Source organism: Malus domestica, chromosome 03, assembly GCF_042453785.1.
Source record: "Malus domestica chromosome 03, GDT2T_hap1".
Taxonomy (NCBI): domain Eukaryota; kingdom Viridiplantae; phylum Streptophyta; class Magnoliopsida; order Rosales; family Rosaceae; genus Malus; species Malus domestica.
In genome coordinates this window covers 3,889,013-3,901,694 of record NC_091663.1, presented here as the reverse complement: position 1 = coordinate 3,901,694, position 12,682 = coordinate 3,889,013, and the positions used below count along the sequence as shown (strand labels likewise).

Below are 12,682 nucleotides of genomic sequence, written 5' to 3'. Positions count from 1 at the left end.
ACTCGAGCCAACGTCGACTTCGCTAAACAACTGGCCTGCTTGGCGCCACGTCATTATACAGTCTAATTCGAACATTCCGGCGGCTCGACAGGTCGGACAGGTGACATGTTGGCCGTGAACAGGACAGGTAGGATAACGTGCTGGGCTCCCAAAGAAGCTATTTTGGATCTCTATAGCCAATGACATGTGAACGCGCGGCATTTCCTTCACTTTTTGAAAGAAACATATGTTTTTGTATATCTATTCCGCACTGTATTTTATTAATTTGAAGCGTCTATCTTTAAAATATTATTTATAGATTATTTAAAAAAAAAATTAGACGGATACAATTGTACAAAGAAACCTTAAACCCTTAATTTAAGGGTCATATGGTTTCAGATTTAAGTGATTTCTTGTTGACATGATTTTTTAAGAAAAACTTAAAAGATAAGCGATTATGATCGTTAAAATACATTACGGAGTGTGTTGCACAATAACATTTGCCAAAAATTGTGTAAAAAGAAAAAACAATATCACAGATGTCCCTGCTAGCCGAAAATTAAATTTACTTGATACAAGCAATTTGCTTGTAGTTTATAAGCAGTTGCATTGCACGCACATGAATTTCAAAGCTTATGGTAATCTTACTCACGATGGAAGGAAACTCATCGACTTAGTGAAAAAGTGCGTAAGTGGAGATTTTTTCTTCATTATCCAAAAAGAGATACACTCCCCATATCTAAAACTTTATTGGATGTGGTGTTATCAAATCTCCAAAAGTGCTTGAGATTTTCGGTGTGCTGGAAACATGGTATGTTACATCAAGCATAATAATACAATTGGTTAGACACTTCAAAAAAAAAAAAATTAACCAATTCTATCATGACGCTTGATGTAAGAGGCCGCGTTTCTAACACACTAAAATCTTTCTTCAAAAATGCATAAATTGAGAGTATAGAAATGAGCTTTTACGAAGTGAAAGCTGGCTGGGTTAATGGTGAACAAATGCATATGGATGGGTGTTCAAACTTGAAGTGATGGCTTTTGCATGTGGGAGCAAAATCTTTCATGGGATTTTGCTAATTAGTTGCAACTTGTGGTGGCAAATTAGAGAGGTTGGTCCCTTCTCCCTTGGAGATGGATGTTGGGCAAATTTGTGGACTGAAATCAAACCAACTTTTCCAGTTTTGTTTGAAAAAACAAAATGTCATGAGTCATGAAGTCTATTATTTTGAAAGGTGGGTCATTTGTGCTTCGTACTTGATCCAAAAGGGAAAAAGTAAATTGTAGCTATGATCCCTTAAATTTAACTCAATTGGAGCAATGGTCCCTCAACTAAAAATTCATTACCTTTGGTCCCTCAACTTATCAAAACGTGCAACTATGATCCCTCAACTAAAAATCTATTACCATTGGTCCCTGAACTTTAATTCAAGTGGATAAATGGTCATTTAACTTTAATCCAATTGTAGCAATGGTCCTTACAATATAACTCGTTTTGACAAATGTTTTGACATAGTTGACGAAAAGAACCATAATTATACACTTTGATGAGTTGAAGGACCCTAATTATATAAATGGTCATTCCAACATAGCTTATTTTGACAAAATTTTGACAAAATTGATGAAAAGGACTATAGCTACACATTTTGATAAGTTGAGGGACCAATGGTAATGGATTTTTAGTTGAGGGACCATTACTCCAATTTGATTAAAGTTGAGGGACCATTTGTACAATTTACTCAAAGGGAAAATTAGCCAGCTTTCCAATATTTGGCGGATAATCGTTAAAGCTTTCAAGGAGGTGGTTCATATATGGTCTACAAAATGTGGTATTCCAAACATTTTTCTTCTAATAAAAGTTTTTTTTATAGTAAAATTGCTTATAAGCGTAAGTGTTATGTATAAAAGTAGTCCTAAACAAACATCAGACCGATAAAGAACTAGTCTTACCCATTATGCACAAGAATTGACCCAGTCCATTCAAAATATTGGATTAGCCCAATCGTCCCAAGGCCCAATTCATAGGATTTCGTTTCTTTCTATATTTTTTGGGTCGACAAGCTTATGGCATGAGATTGGTGAATGGTGATGAGTTTTGAGGATTGAGATCCACTTCGGACCTTCATGTTGGAGTCTGCGAAATGAGAGATTTGGACAACTCAATTTCAATTCTACGATCCCCATTAATCAATCGCACTCGCTCATCTCACAAAAACTTAGAGGGTCATGACCTTTCTCTCTCTTGAACGATCCGAATCTCTATGTCTGCGGGCTCCGAAAACAAAAGATTCAGAGTTGATCGTAATCCAATTTTTGGTCCAAAAATCTTAGTTTAATTATATGAAAACTATTTAGCCGGCCACACCACCTCTCAAGATAATTATATTGTAAAAAATCAAACTCAAAATAATAAATTGATAGCTACATCTTCATGTGACTATGAAATTTCTAAGTGATTCAAGGCAAAAAAATAAAATAAAAATAAAAAACAAAATATAATATGCCAATATATATATATATATATATATATATATATATATATATGCGCGCGCACGCGTGTGTGTAAATAGGTTGAAGCTATAAACAAAAAGTCAAAATGTGATGAGGTAAATAGTTGAGAATCAAATATTAATATTCCTTGTTTAAAGGTAGAAGAGTTCCATTTAATTCTATCTCCTTGTAATTAGGCATAAAAGCTTGAAAGTCCACATGTATCACTTAAACGTTACCTAATTTAAGGAAATTGAATGATTCTTTGCAACTTTGTTATGTTATTTTGTTACATGGAAGAAATGGACCCAAGTTTCAATGTCAGAGCGGAACCTGTCTATGGAGGTCGATACTACGAATTTTTATAAAAATTACGTAAAAATTTGTGAATGTATGCTACGGCTTTGACCATGTCTAACTCTGTAATTTTCCAAAATGTTTATGGTGTTCAGCCAGAATTAGATGCTACCACCAAATCCTACTTTGATGGTTTAAAATTTTGTATGTCTAAACTCATCCCCTACTATATAATTGATCTTAAAGTCATCCATAAATTTGACTTTATATTCCGTAAATTGAGATCCTTTCCTGATCTCTATATGGAGCTCATGAATCAAGAGATTCGGACTACTCAATTTCAATCATATGATATCCATTAGTTCATCTTACTAGCATATCTCACACAAATTAAGAATTTAGATTTCTCTTTTTAGCCCCCCAAATCTCCAAATTTTTGAACTTCAAAGGTAAAAATCCGGAGAATATCTCGATTTATGTTCCGTAGCCCTCGCTTTCAAAACTGCCGTTTGGTTATTTATTTTCTTTAAATAATATTTTTGAATTTTTGTTACGTGCGGTTGAATTACAGACTGCAGGTTTTTTAATCTGTTGATTAGGATAGATAATACCGATTGAATAAATAATATTAATTCGTGCCATACATATAGGGCCGGACTTACTAACAATACACATGTCATGCAAAAACATGCTGGTTGACGTGGACTGAATTTTACGTGTTCCCACTTGCCGCGTATTGATTATTATTGTTGCAATAGTTATGTTAGGGTTGGATTATTCTTGCAATAATTAATAATTAATAATTCAAGTTAGTGTTTAACGCCAATATCTTTTAGATATGACCTTATAGAGTTGGTAAGAGCAGTGTGATTTCCCTTTGAATTTTCTTTCTACATTATAGATAAATTTAGTGTAAGAATTTCGTGTCGTTTGTCGGACAATTAGTAAAGTAGAAGCGCCACAATTAAAGATAAAATGAGAAAAAATCAGTTAAAATTGTTTGGATATGTGAATCTATGACCCACATATGCTTTGGTTAAAAGATGCAAATATGATATGGATGCTCACGGTAAAAAAGTAGATGAAAACCTAGAAAGATTTGGAAAGAGACTTCAAGAAAACACATGAAGCAGTTTGAGCTTATGGACGATTTGACGCAAAACCGCCTGCAGTGATGTTTTAAAATTCATAAAACCGACTCCCCTTAGAGGAATAAGACTTTGCTGTTATTATCAGAGAATCCATATTTAAGTAACTCAAATGGACAATCTTCGTCGAATGAGGATCCTCTCCAAATCCTCTTTGTGATGATCACGGGATCCTCCAATCACATCCGTTTATCGTACATTGTACGGTTATAAATCATTGTAATTTTTTTATTTAAAATATAATATAAACAGTACCTGACCAAAACTGGTCGCACAATATACGATGAACGAATGTGAGGATCCTCATTCGTCTTCGTCTAGTTAAACGATTGAATTTTAACTAATTGCCTTCATTAGTCATGCAATTACCACCTATAATTAAATAGTACCTCTACTTCTTGTGTAATAGGCCAAGCTGGTTTATTTGGCCACCTAATTGTATTGCAAATACTGTGTAGAAAAGAGATATAGTTAATGAGATGTGGCTAATTAATCACTTTTTAAATATGGAGTATGGAGTCATGGACTTCCTTTAGTTGAAACTTTTAGCAATGTTTTTGGATTTATAGGTCTTGTTTTACTTTGTCTTATATAATTTTCATTCCGGTTCTAAACTCCCTAAACTTTTTATTTTGTTCGTGCTAGTGCTCCTCTACCATTAGCTTTATCAATTATCCCGTTAAATTAACGGTTATTTTTGTGCATTTTGCATAGCGAAAGCATTTGAATTTGTAGAAAATGTGTAAGTTTCGGTTCCTCTTAATTTTTCTCATAACTAAATTATCAGAATTCCTAATATTTACTGAAAGTTATGTTCATCATATGTAATGGAAATAACTAAAAACTGTGCATTAATTAATAGTTGGGAGGATATTGACACGAATTGAAAGTTTAGCGAATTCAAAACTAATTGAAAATTTGAAAGGCAAATCGAACATTGTCCAAAGTTCGAGGAAGATTCTTGTGTCCGCTCCTAACACGACGGTATTTGTACGCGCATCCATGCATGCAATCAAGAGGGACTGCTTGGTTGAATAGTCAAACATATGAACTCGTCCTCCAGGTGAACACAAAAATCCTCCCCTAACCTAAAACGAAAAGTTTCTCCCTTATTTACTTTAATCAAACTAATTTTACGAGAATCTGATTCCTGAGAGACCGATAGTTAGTAAACATTTTATTTGAATGCGACTTTTTTTCAGCATGATTCATGACAGATAATTAGTAAACGCCATAATAAATAAACCCTCGTGTTCACTTTGATCACTTCAAAACTTGATTGATGTTAATTTTGATCACTTCAAAACGATCTCTCCCGCTCATTGGGTAGTTGGCCGTTTCCTCAGACGTCAGTTTCTTGTCTTCCCCTCCTTGGTTGTAAACAATTACATACTCTCACCAACTCCCTTTTCGTTTATGCATTTTTTATACAAAGAAGATCTCTCGAAATTGTAAAATAAAAAATATAAAAAATGGAGAAGGATGGGCTGTATCGTCATCGCCATCATCAACTTCAGTCATCTACGCAGCTTTAGCTATGGCGGACCTGGTCAGAAAAATACCAAGCCCAACTCCCGGGCAACTTTTCTTCTATTATTTTCATGCTATTAATCTTCTCACCGTTGGCAGTATATTCAAATAAAATTCAACCCAAAACCAAAAGCTTATCTCGTTTTGCATCATTGGTTTTTAAATTTCAAAGCTTTGAATTTGTCCATGGTATCAATATTTCCATTTTGCTATGTTTCTGTGAGTTTCTTTATTTCATGTCCAAGCTGTCTGCCGTATGAATTTTCACTATAGATTCTCGTTTATTTTGTTCTGAAGTTGTTGGAGCTTTGCTTTTAGTGTTGAATTGCTTGAAGACTTGAGATATCAGTTCACTCTGTAGTGTTGAAGCTGTGCTTTCAATATGTTTGGTTCTTTCTGATTCAATTTGCTATCTTTTTTTTTTATGCTTGCTATCAGGGGGACTGTTCCAATTCTGCATAAATTTCTGCTGTTGTGTTGTAAGGAGTAAATTAGAGTTGTAGTGATTTTTGCGGTCTCGGGATGCATCAATCAAGAGTTTGGACATATGCATTTGTTTTCGCCACGTTCCTGTGCTGGTCTTCACTACGCGCTGGAGCACAAAATCCTAATATCACCAACCCTGTAGAAGGTGATTTTGCTTATGATTTGTGAAGCTTTGAATTCTGAATAGGTTTCTTCAGGAAATTATAGTATAGGAATACTTAAATACAGTTATTATGGTATGAGTTCGGTTTATAAGTTTTTCGATTCAGGTGTATGGTTGCCTTATGTGCTGACACGGTAACTTCAATTGACAAACGAAGTGACCGATTTCTAGTTTACTTTAATCTAGACGGATTGAGGTCTATGTCCACTTCCAGTACATACATGCACTCGAATAATAATCTTGTGGTTTTCGACTCATTTCTGATGTATAGCATGATTTTTGACATTCCCTTGTTTCTCAATTCTGATATGTTCATAGCTGGTCTCCTTCGAAAAACTTAGTCTGGTTGTGTTAATCAAGTAAGGTTTATCAATTGTGTAAAATTGCAGTGACCGCGCTGCGAGCCATCAAAAGCAGTTTGGTTGATCCCAACAAGAATCTGAGCAACTGGAATAGAGGAGACCCATGCACAGCAAATTGGACAGGAGTGTTTTGCTACAACACAACATTAGATGATGGCTATCTTCATGTTCAACAACTGTATGTTTCAATCTTTCTAAATTTTACCCGTACCTTGCAGCAACTGACTGAATGGAAATATTTTCCTTTTGACCCTTGCCTTTTCTCATTTCATCTTGTTCACCGTGTGTGGAGAGATTTAATTCCCATGTGTCTGGTTCCAAGTGGTCTTAACGAGCAAATTTCCCTGCTCATAGGTGATTCCGTTATGAACTTCGTAGAAATATCTTAATGAAATAGGAAAATCAGCTAATTTGATCCTGTTCCAACGTCTATCAGTAGTCATCTAGGGTTTACGGAATCAAGTAATGATCAATGTCTTGCATGAAAAGTATATTTTGTTACCATTGGAAGCATGTTGAACTTTTAAACTTAGAGTAGAGTTTGGCTATAATGACATGTTCTCCTTCTTTACTGCAGGCGACTACTAAATATGAACCTGTCAGGAAGTTTATCGCCAGAGCTCGGCCGCTTATCTTATATGAAGATACTGTAAGGCACCGCATACCTTGAAAGAAGCTTTAAATTCTTGGCTAATGTTCTCTCAGCATTACGGAAAACTTGTTAATCTCCTCCCTAATATGCCGGTGAATGATTTTATCTCTCCTCTGATGATATTCCTCCATCAATTCTTCTGATAGGGATTTTATGTGGAACAAAATAAGTGGAAGTATACCAAAGGAGATAGGCAACATTACATCCTTGGAACTGTTGTAAGTTAAGCTGTTTGGATATGTTGGGCAATATTTGGTTAAATCTCTATCTAATATTCTATTTTTACAGGCTCCTTAATGGAAACCAGTTATCAGGTTCCTTGCCCGAAAAGCTCGGTTATCTTCCAAACTTGGAGAGACTACAAATTGACGAGAACCAAATATCGGGATCAATACCTATATCGTTTGCAAATTTAAACAAGACAAGGCATTTGTAAGGGTTTTTCTTATGCTGCTTTAGTTTAAAAAGTGTAATATTATCTTGTGTTTGTTATACTTCCTCTCTTCCTTATGTTTCGTATCTTTTCCCTTTTGAGCAGTCACATGAACAACAATTCAATAAGCGGGCAAATTCCACCGGTGCTTTCCAGATTACCAAGGCTTATTCACTTGTAAGTAGAACGCCAGCGATATTCAGAATCTTCAACTTGGTTCATTAGTTTCAGTTTACCCTCTTCATTTGTGTGTCTGTATGGCCACCTCGAGTTGAATAAATGTATCGAACTCATTGCAGTCTTCTTGACAACAACAACTTATCTGGGTATCTTCCACCGCAGTTCTCGGAGTTGCCAAGCTTATTAATACTGTATGTTTCCTTACTTTTGGAACATAAATTCGCACCTTAATTATCTGTTCATCCCTTCCTTTCTTGAATTTTCGCACCGTTGGTGAACAATTCTTTAGAATTTCCTTTTCTACAACAACAATCCCATGTCGGGTTTCTTAGCCTTATTATCTTATTTGTCTTGCAGTCAACTTGACAACAACAACTTTGAAGGGACTACAATTCCAGATTCGTATAGCAACATGTCTAAACTGTTGAAGTTGTAAGTGCTCCTTCTGATTCTGTCTTTTAGTTGGTTTAAAGGTAAAAGTGTGTGATCTAAGGACTAGAATCTCTATTTATTCATAAATCATGCATCAGATGTAAAGCCAAAGGATTTGTGATTAATCATAGCAAAAAACAGAGAGAATCATAGTTTTTGTTGGAAAACACGTATTTCTGACCACTGCGCAGGGAACATCTCCCGTTGCTGTTTATATCACGTTAGGTGATGTGCCCTGGTTGTTTGGAATGACAATCGAGAAGTATGCTCTGCATTTAACACGACGAATCATGTCAAGATTGAATGTCTTTGTGTTTTTGTTGTTTCTCTCAGGAGTTTGAGGAACTGCAACTTACAAGGGCCTATTCCTGATTTGAGTAGGATTCCAAACCTTGCTTATATGTAAGTTCATTCAAGAAGTTTCACTTCATACCCCATTATTTGTTCTGATTTTCTGGCTTTTCTAAATTATTAGAATATAGTATACCTTATGTTTCGACAGTATCTTATGTAATTCGTTATTTATTTATACCAATTGCAGAGACCTAAGCTCAAATCGGCTAAACGGATCCTTGCCTCAGGGTACACTTTCTGATAACATCACGACGATGTAAGACGCTATCTACCTTGCAAATGATATACCATATGTATTATAAATTTGACATTTAGTAACTGTTTCTTGTTAAATGTTCTCTAAAAGCGTTGTTAAGCTTTGAAGATCGTATAATCAAATTCTAAAGGGATTACATGGATTTTTAATATTCAACGTATGAACTTTGTGCGCAGCAATTTATCTAACAACACTCTGACCGGAACAATTCCTGGCAACTTTTCGGATCTTCCTGATCTTCAGAGATTGTAAGCCACTTCAAACTGATCTTTTGGTGTTTTTGAGCTTCCATCTATCTTACTTTGTGAACAGAAAGAGTTTGAAGTTATTTTTGTTAAGATGTTATCAAATGTTTTAGCAGTGCCAATAATAAAAACTATGTTATGAAGTAAAGTGGGAATTTATTCCGCATGGCAGGTCTATAGCAAACAATTCATTGAATGGCTCCATTCCAGCAACGCTTTGGGAAAACAGGAAACTCAACGGGACAGAAAGACTAATCATGTAAGAACTGGAGTGAGAAAAATTGTTACTTCTGTTATGTGTGTGAATTTACACTCTTCTTGCTAATATGTTTTATAGCATCTTCTTGAAATTTTGTTAAGAAGTGGAGTTTGGCTTCTGATATTGTAGGGAGATGCAGAACAACAACCTCACAAACATTACCGGCAGTACTGTACTTCCGCAAAATGTCACTGTCTGGTTTGCTTCTGGACTCTGATCTATGTTAATGAAATACTCCGTTAAACTTTCTCTTCTGATTATTATTGTTCAGGCTTCGGGGAAATCCGGTTTGCTCAGATGGCAACCTTGTTAACTTCTGCGGAACAGAAAGTGATGATGAAAATGACAGTCATATTTCGACTAACTCCACTGCCAACTGTCCGAATCAAGCATGTCCACCCGCTTACGAATATATTCCTGTAGCTTGTTTTTGTGCTGCTCCTCTAATTGTTGACATTCGGTTGAAAAGTCCCGCATTCACAGATTTTCGCCCTTACGAAAGTACATTTGAGCAGTATCTTACTTCTGGTATCAAATTAGATCTCGATCAGCTGGTCATTACTTCGTTTGTATGGGAAAACGGACCTCGACTGAGAATATCTCTGAAGCTTTTTCCTGTATATGTTGATAATGCCAATAATTCCCATACTTTCAATAGAACTGAATTTAAAAGAATCATGAATATGTTCGCATCATGGGCGATTCCTGACAGTGGCCTATTTGGACCCTATGAACTTCTCGACTTCATTCTACTGGATCCTTACAAGGATGGTATGTCTCAAAAGCCTTGTTTTTTTCTAGATGTGAAATCGTGTGTTGATTTTGATTTGTTGATCTCACGGCTCTTCTTGATGTCACAGTGGTTGCCTCCTCTTCAAAGTCCGGTCTAGGCAAGGGTGCTCTGGCGGGCGTAATACTAGGGACTATTGCTGGTGCCGTTACATTATCTGCAATTGTTTCTCTTCTTATATTGAGAAAGCATTTGAAGGATCGCCATGCAATTTCAAGAAGACGTCGTAGTGAGTGTCTTACTATCATAAGGCAAAAGACATATTTGTATAAATGATCATTTCCATGGGGCTTCTCCCGAGTTAGGAACCCTGAGAAGCTCCGCACCCAATTGAATTTAACAAGATTGAACAGGTGCATCAGCTCTTGGTCCAAATAATTTCACTTTTTAACATTGCGCCTTCGTTTATATGCAGCAACCAAGAGCTCCATAAAAATTGAAGGTGTCAAGGATTTTACTTTTAGAGAAATGGCCGCGGCTACAGACAACTTTAACAGCTCTGCTCAAGTTGGACAAGGAGGTTATGGAAATGTTTATAAAGGCATCCTGGCTGACGGAACCATTGTGGCCATAAAACGTGCACAAGAGGGATCATTACAGGGCGAGAAGGAGTTTCTAACAGAAATAGAATTATTGTCACCCTTACATCATAGGAATCTCGTGTCCTTAGTCGGGTATTGTGATGAAGAAGGGGAACAGGTACATTCGCTTATCCTTTCTGAATGTAGTTCTGCTACATTTTATCTCCTCTTCTTGCTCTCTTTTGTTATGTCGGACCAACAATTTTACTTGGGAAAAGCCTGACTTGTGTTATTTTTGTGCGTGCAGATGTTGGTTTATGAGTTTATGTCCAATGGAACTCTAAGGGATCACCTTTCTGGTAAACCTAATACTCTTGTTTTACTGTCTTTGGTTCTTAATTCATCTCCGTCTGAATTTCGGTAGAGTAATTTACCGCTCGTAAATGTTTGACTAAGAATTTACAATAGGGATTTCGTTTACATGCCATTCGACAAGCTTTATAATTGATGCGTGTCTCAGCAGCTAGGTCTAAAGAACCACTGGGTTTTGCGATGAGATTAAGAATTGCTCAGGGATCAGCCAAGGGCATCCTATACCTCCATACAGAAGCCAACCCTCCGATATTTCATCGAGATATCAAGGCCACCAATATATTATTGGACTCTAAGTTTATTGCAAAGGTTGCTGATTTTGGCCTTTCCCGTCTTGCCCCGGTTCCAGATTTTGAAGGGACTCTGCCTGCTCATGTATCCACAGTAGTGAAGGGGACACCGGTAAGACTCATAAGCATTGTACTTAACTAACTAATAGCTACACAGATTAAAATCTCTCTTATTATTTGAATTGATTTTTCAGGGTTACCTTGATCCGGAGTACTTCTTAACTCATAAGCTAACAGATAAGAGCGATGTTTATAGCCTTGGTGTTGTGTTTTTGGAGCTCTTAACAGGCATGCAGCCAATCTCACATGGCAAAAACATTGTTCGAGAGGTAATTACTCGAACCTAATTACAGACTCTGTGTTTTGGATAACACTATACATGTAGACCATCTTCTATGCTTTGCATGTAAGGATATAACGTCTTAGTCAAGACCACTTATGGTTGACGCTAATTAATCCTTGTGATCGACTGGATGCACCAATTTAGTGTTATTTACAAGTTCTTTTTGCATTTCAGGTAAACATTGCATTCCAATCCGGTATGATCTTCTCAGTTATTGATGGAAGAATGGGGTCTTATCCTTCCGAGTGTGTGGAAAAGTTCTTGAGTTTGGCTCTCAAGTGTTGCAAAGAGGAGACAGACGCGAGACCCTCAATGGCGGAGGTTGTTCGGGAACTCGAGAACATATGGTTTATGATGCCGGAGTCTGATAGCAGAACATCGGAATCAGTGACGAGCACTAGTGGTGGAAAGGTAGTGACTCTTCCACCCTCATCCAATGCAGCGAGGCATCCTTACGTCTCTATAGACGTCTCTGGCAGTGACCTTGTTAGCGGAGTCGTACCGACAATTACACCAAGATAGGAACCGTAGAGGGAACTATAGCCGCATTTGATTTGGATTTTTGTAAGATTGGGGAGGTAGAGGAGTGCATTTTTTTATCCTTTTGTTGTAAAACTAGTATACTTGAACATTCAAAACAGTGCGCATACTTGCATGCAAGAAACTAAAATCTTTTGCCATAGATCAGATAATTCAGGAATGTTTTCTTCCAGTTTGTTCAAGTTGAGTATGCAAATACGATTAACGTTTTGAGTTCGCAAGGGCAGGAGGGAAGACGAGAAACGGAGAGGGAAGTGCGGCGCTACGGGAGACAGATGTTTAACCCATAAAAAATAAATATCGAGTTTTTTTTTTTTTTGTTATCTCATATAACATTTTAAGATTTTAATAAATAAAATTGAACTTAAACTATATACGTAATAGAAAACAAAAATATTGTCTAATTACTACTTAAAACACATAAAACAGTTAATATATTTATTCCATGTCATCATCTGTCGTGTCGTCGTCGGCATTGGCATTACTAGTGAACTGGGTAGGCAATGGTAATGATTCATGAAAAGGAGTCTTTTCCACGCCAACCCTTGTATGGAAAT

General features: G+C 36.4%; 1 protein-coding gene across 2 annotated transcripts; it reads left to right on the top strand.

Annotated features, from left to right (window-relative positions):
• Positions 1-5,495: 5,495 nt before the first annotated feature.
• On the top strand, positions 5,496-12,267 carry LOC103417950 (probable LRR receptor-like serine/threonine-protein kinase At1g06840). 2 transcript variants are annotated; one of them, XM_070818125.1, is made up of 21 exons: positions 5,496-5,636; positions 5,886-6,078; positions 6,486-6,636; positions 7,036-7,107; positions 7,257-7,328; positions 7,399-7,542; positions 7,649-7,720; positions 7,843-7,914; positions 8,081-8,155; positions 8,489-8,557; positions 8,697-8,765; positions 8,942-9,013; positions 9,183-9,269; positions 9,399-9,467; positions 9,541-10,040; positions 10,130-10,288; positions 10,475-10,758; positions 10,888-10,939; positions 11,104-11,354; positions 11,437-11,571; positions 11,760-12,267. In XM_070818125.1, exons 2-21 carry the CDS (start codon positions 5,970-5,972, stop codon positions 12,105-12,107), a joined length of 2,862 nt encoding a protein of 953 aa, XP_070674226.1. In that variant the 5' UTR covers positions 5,496-5,636; positions 5,886-5,969; the 3' UTR covers positions 12,108-12,267. The 2 variants fall into 2 exon arrangements, with proteins under 2 accessions (XP_070674226.1, XP_070674225.1); XM_070818124.1 differs by having other exon boundaries at positions 11,101-11,354.
• Positions 12,268-12,682: the final 415 nt, after the last annotated feature.

Coding starts and splice junctions, on each gene's coding strand:
- LOC103417950 (XM_070818124.1), top strand. CDS start 5,970: ATGCATCAATCAAGAGTTTGGACATATGCATTTGTTTTCGCCACGTTC. Junction 9,270..9,398: donor GGGACAGAAAGACTAATCAT/GTAAGAACTGGA, acceptor CTGATATTGTAG/GGAGATGCAGAACAACAACC. Junction 9,468..9,540: donor CCGCAAAATGTCACTGTCTG/GTTTGCTTCTGG, acceptor ATTATTGTTCAG/GCTTCGGGGAAATCCGGTTT.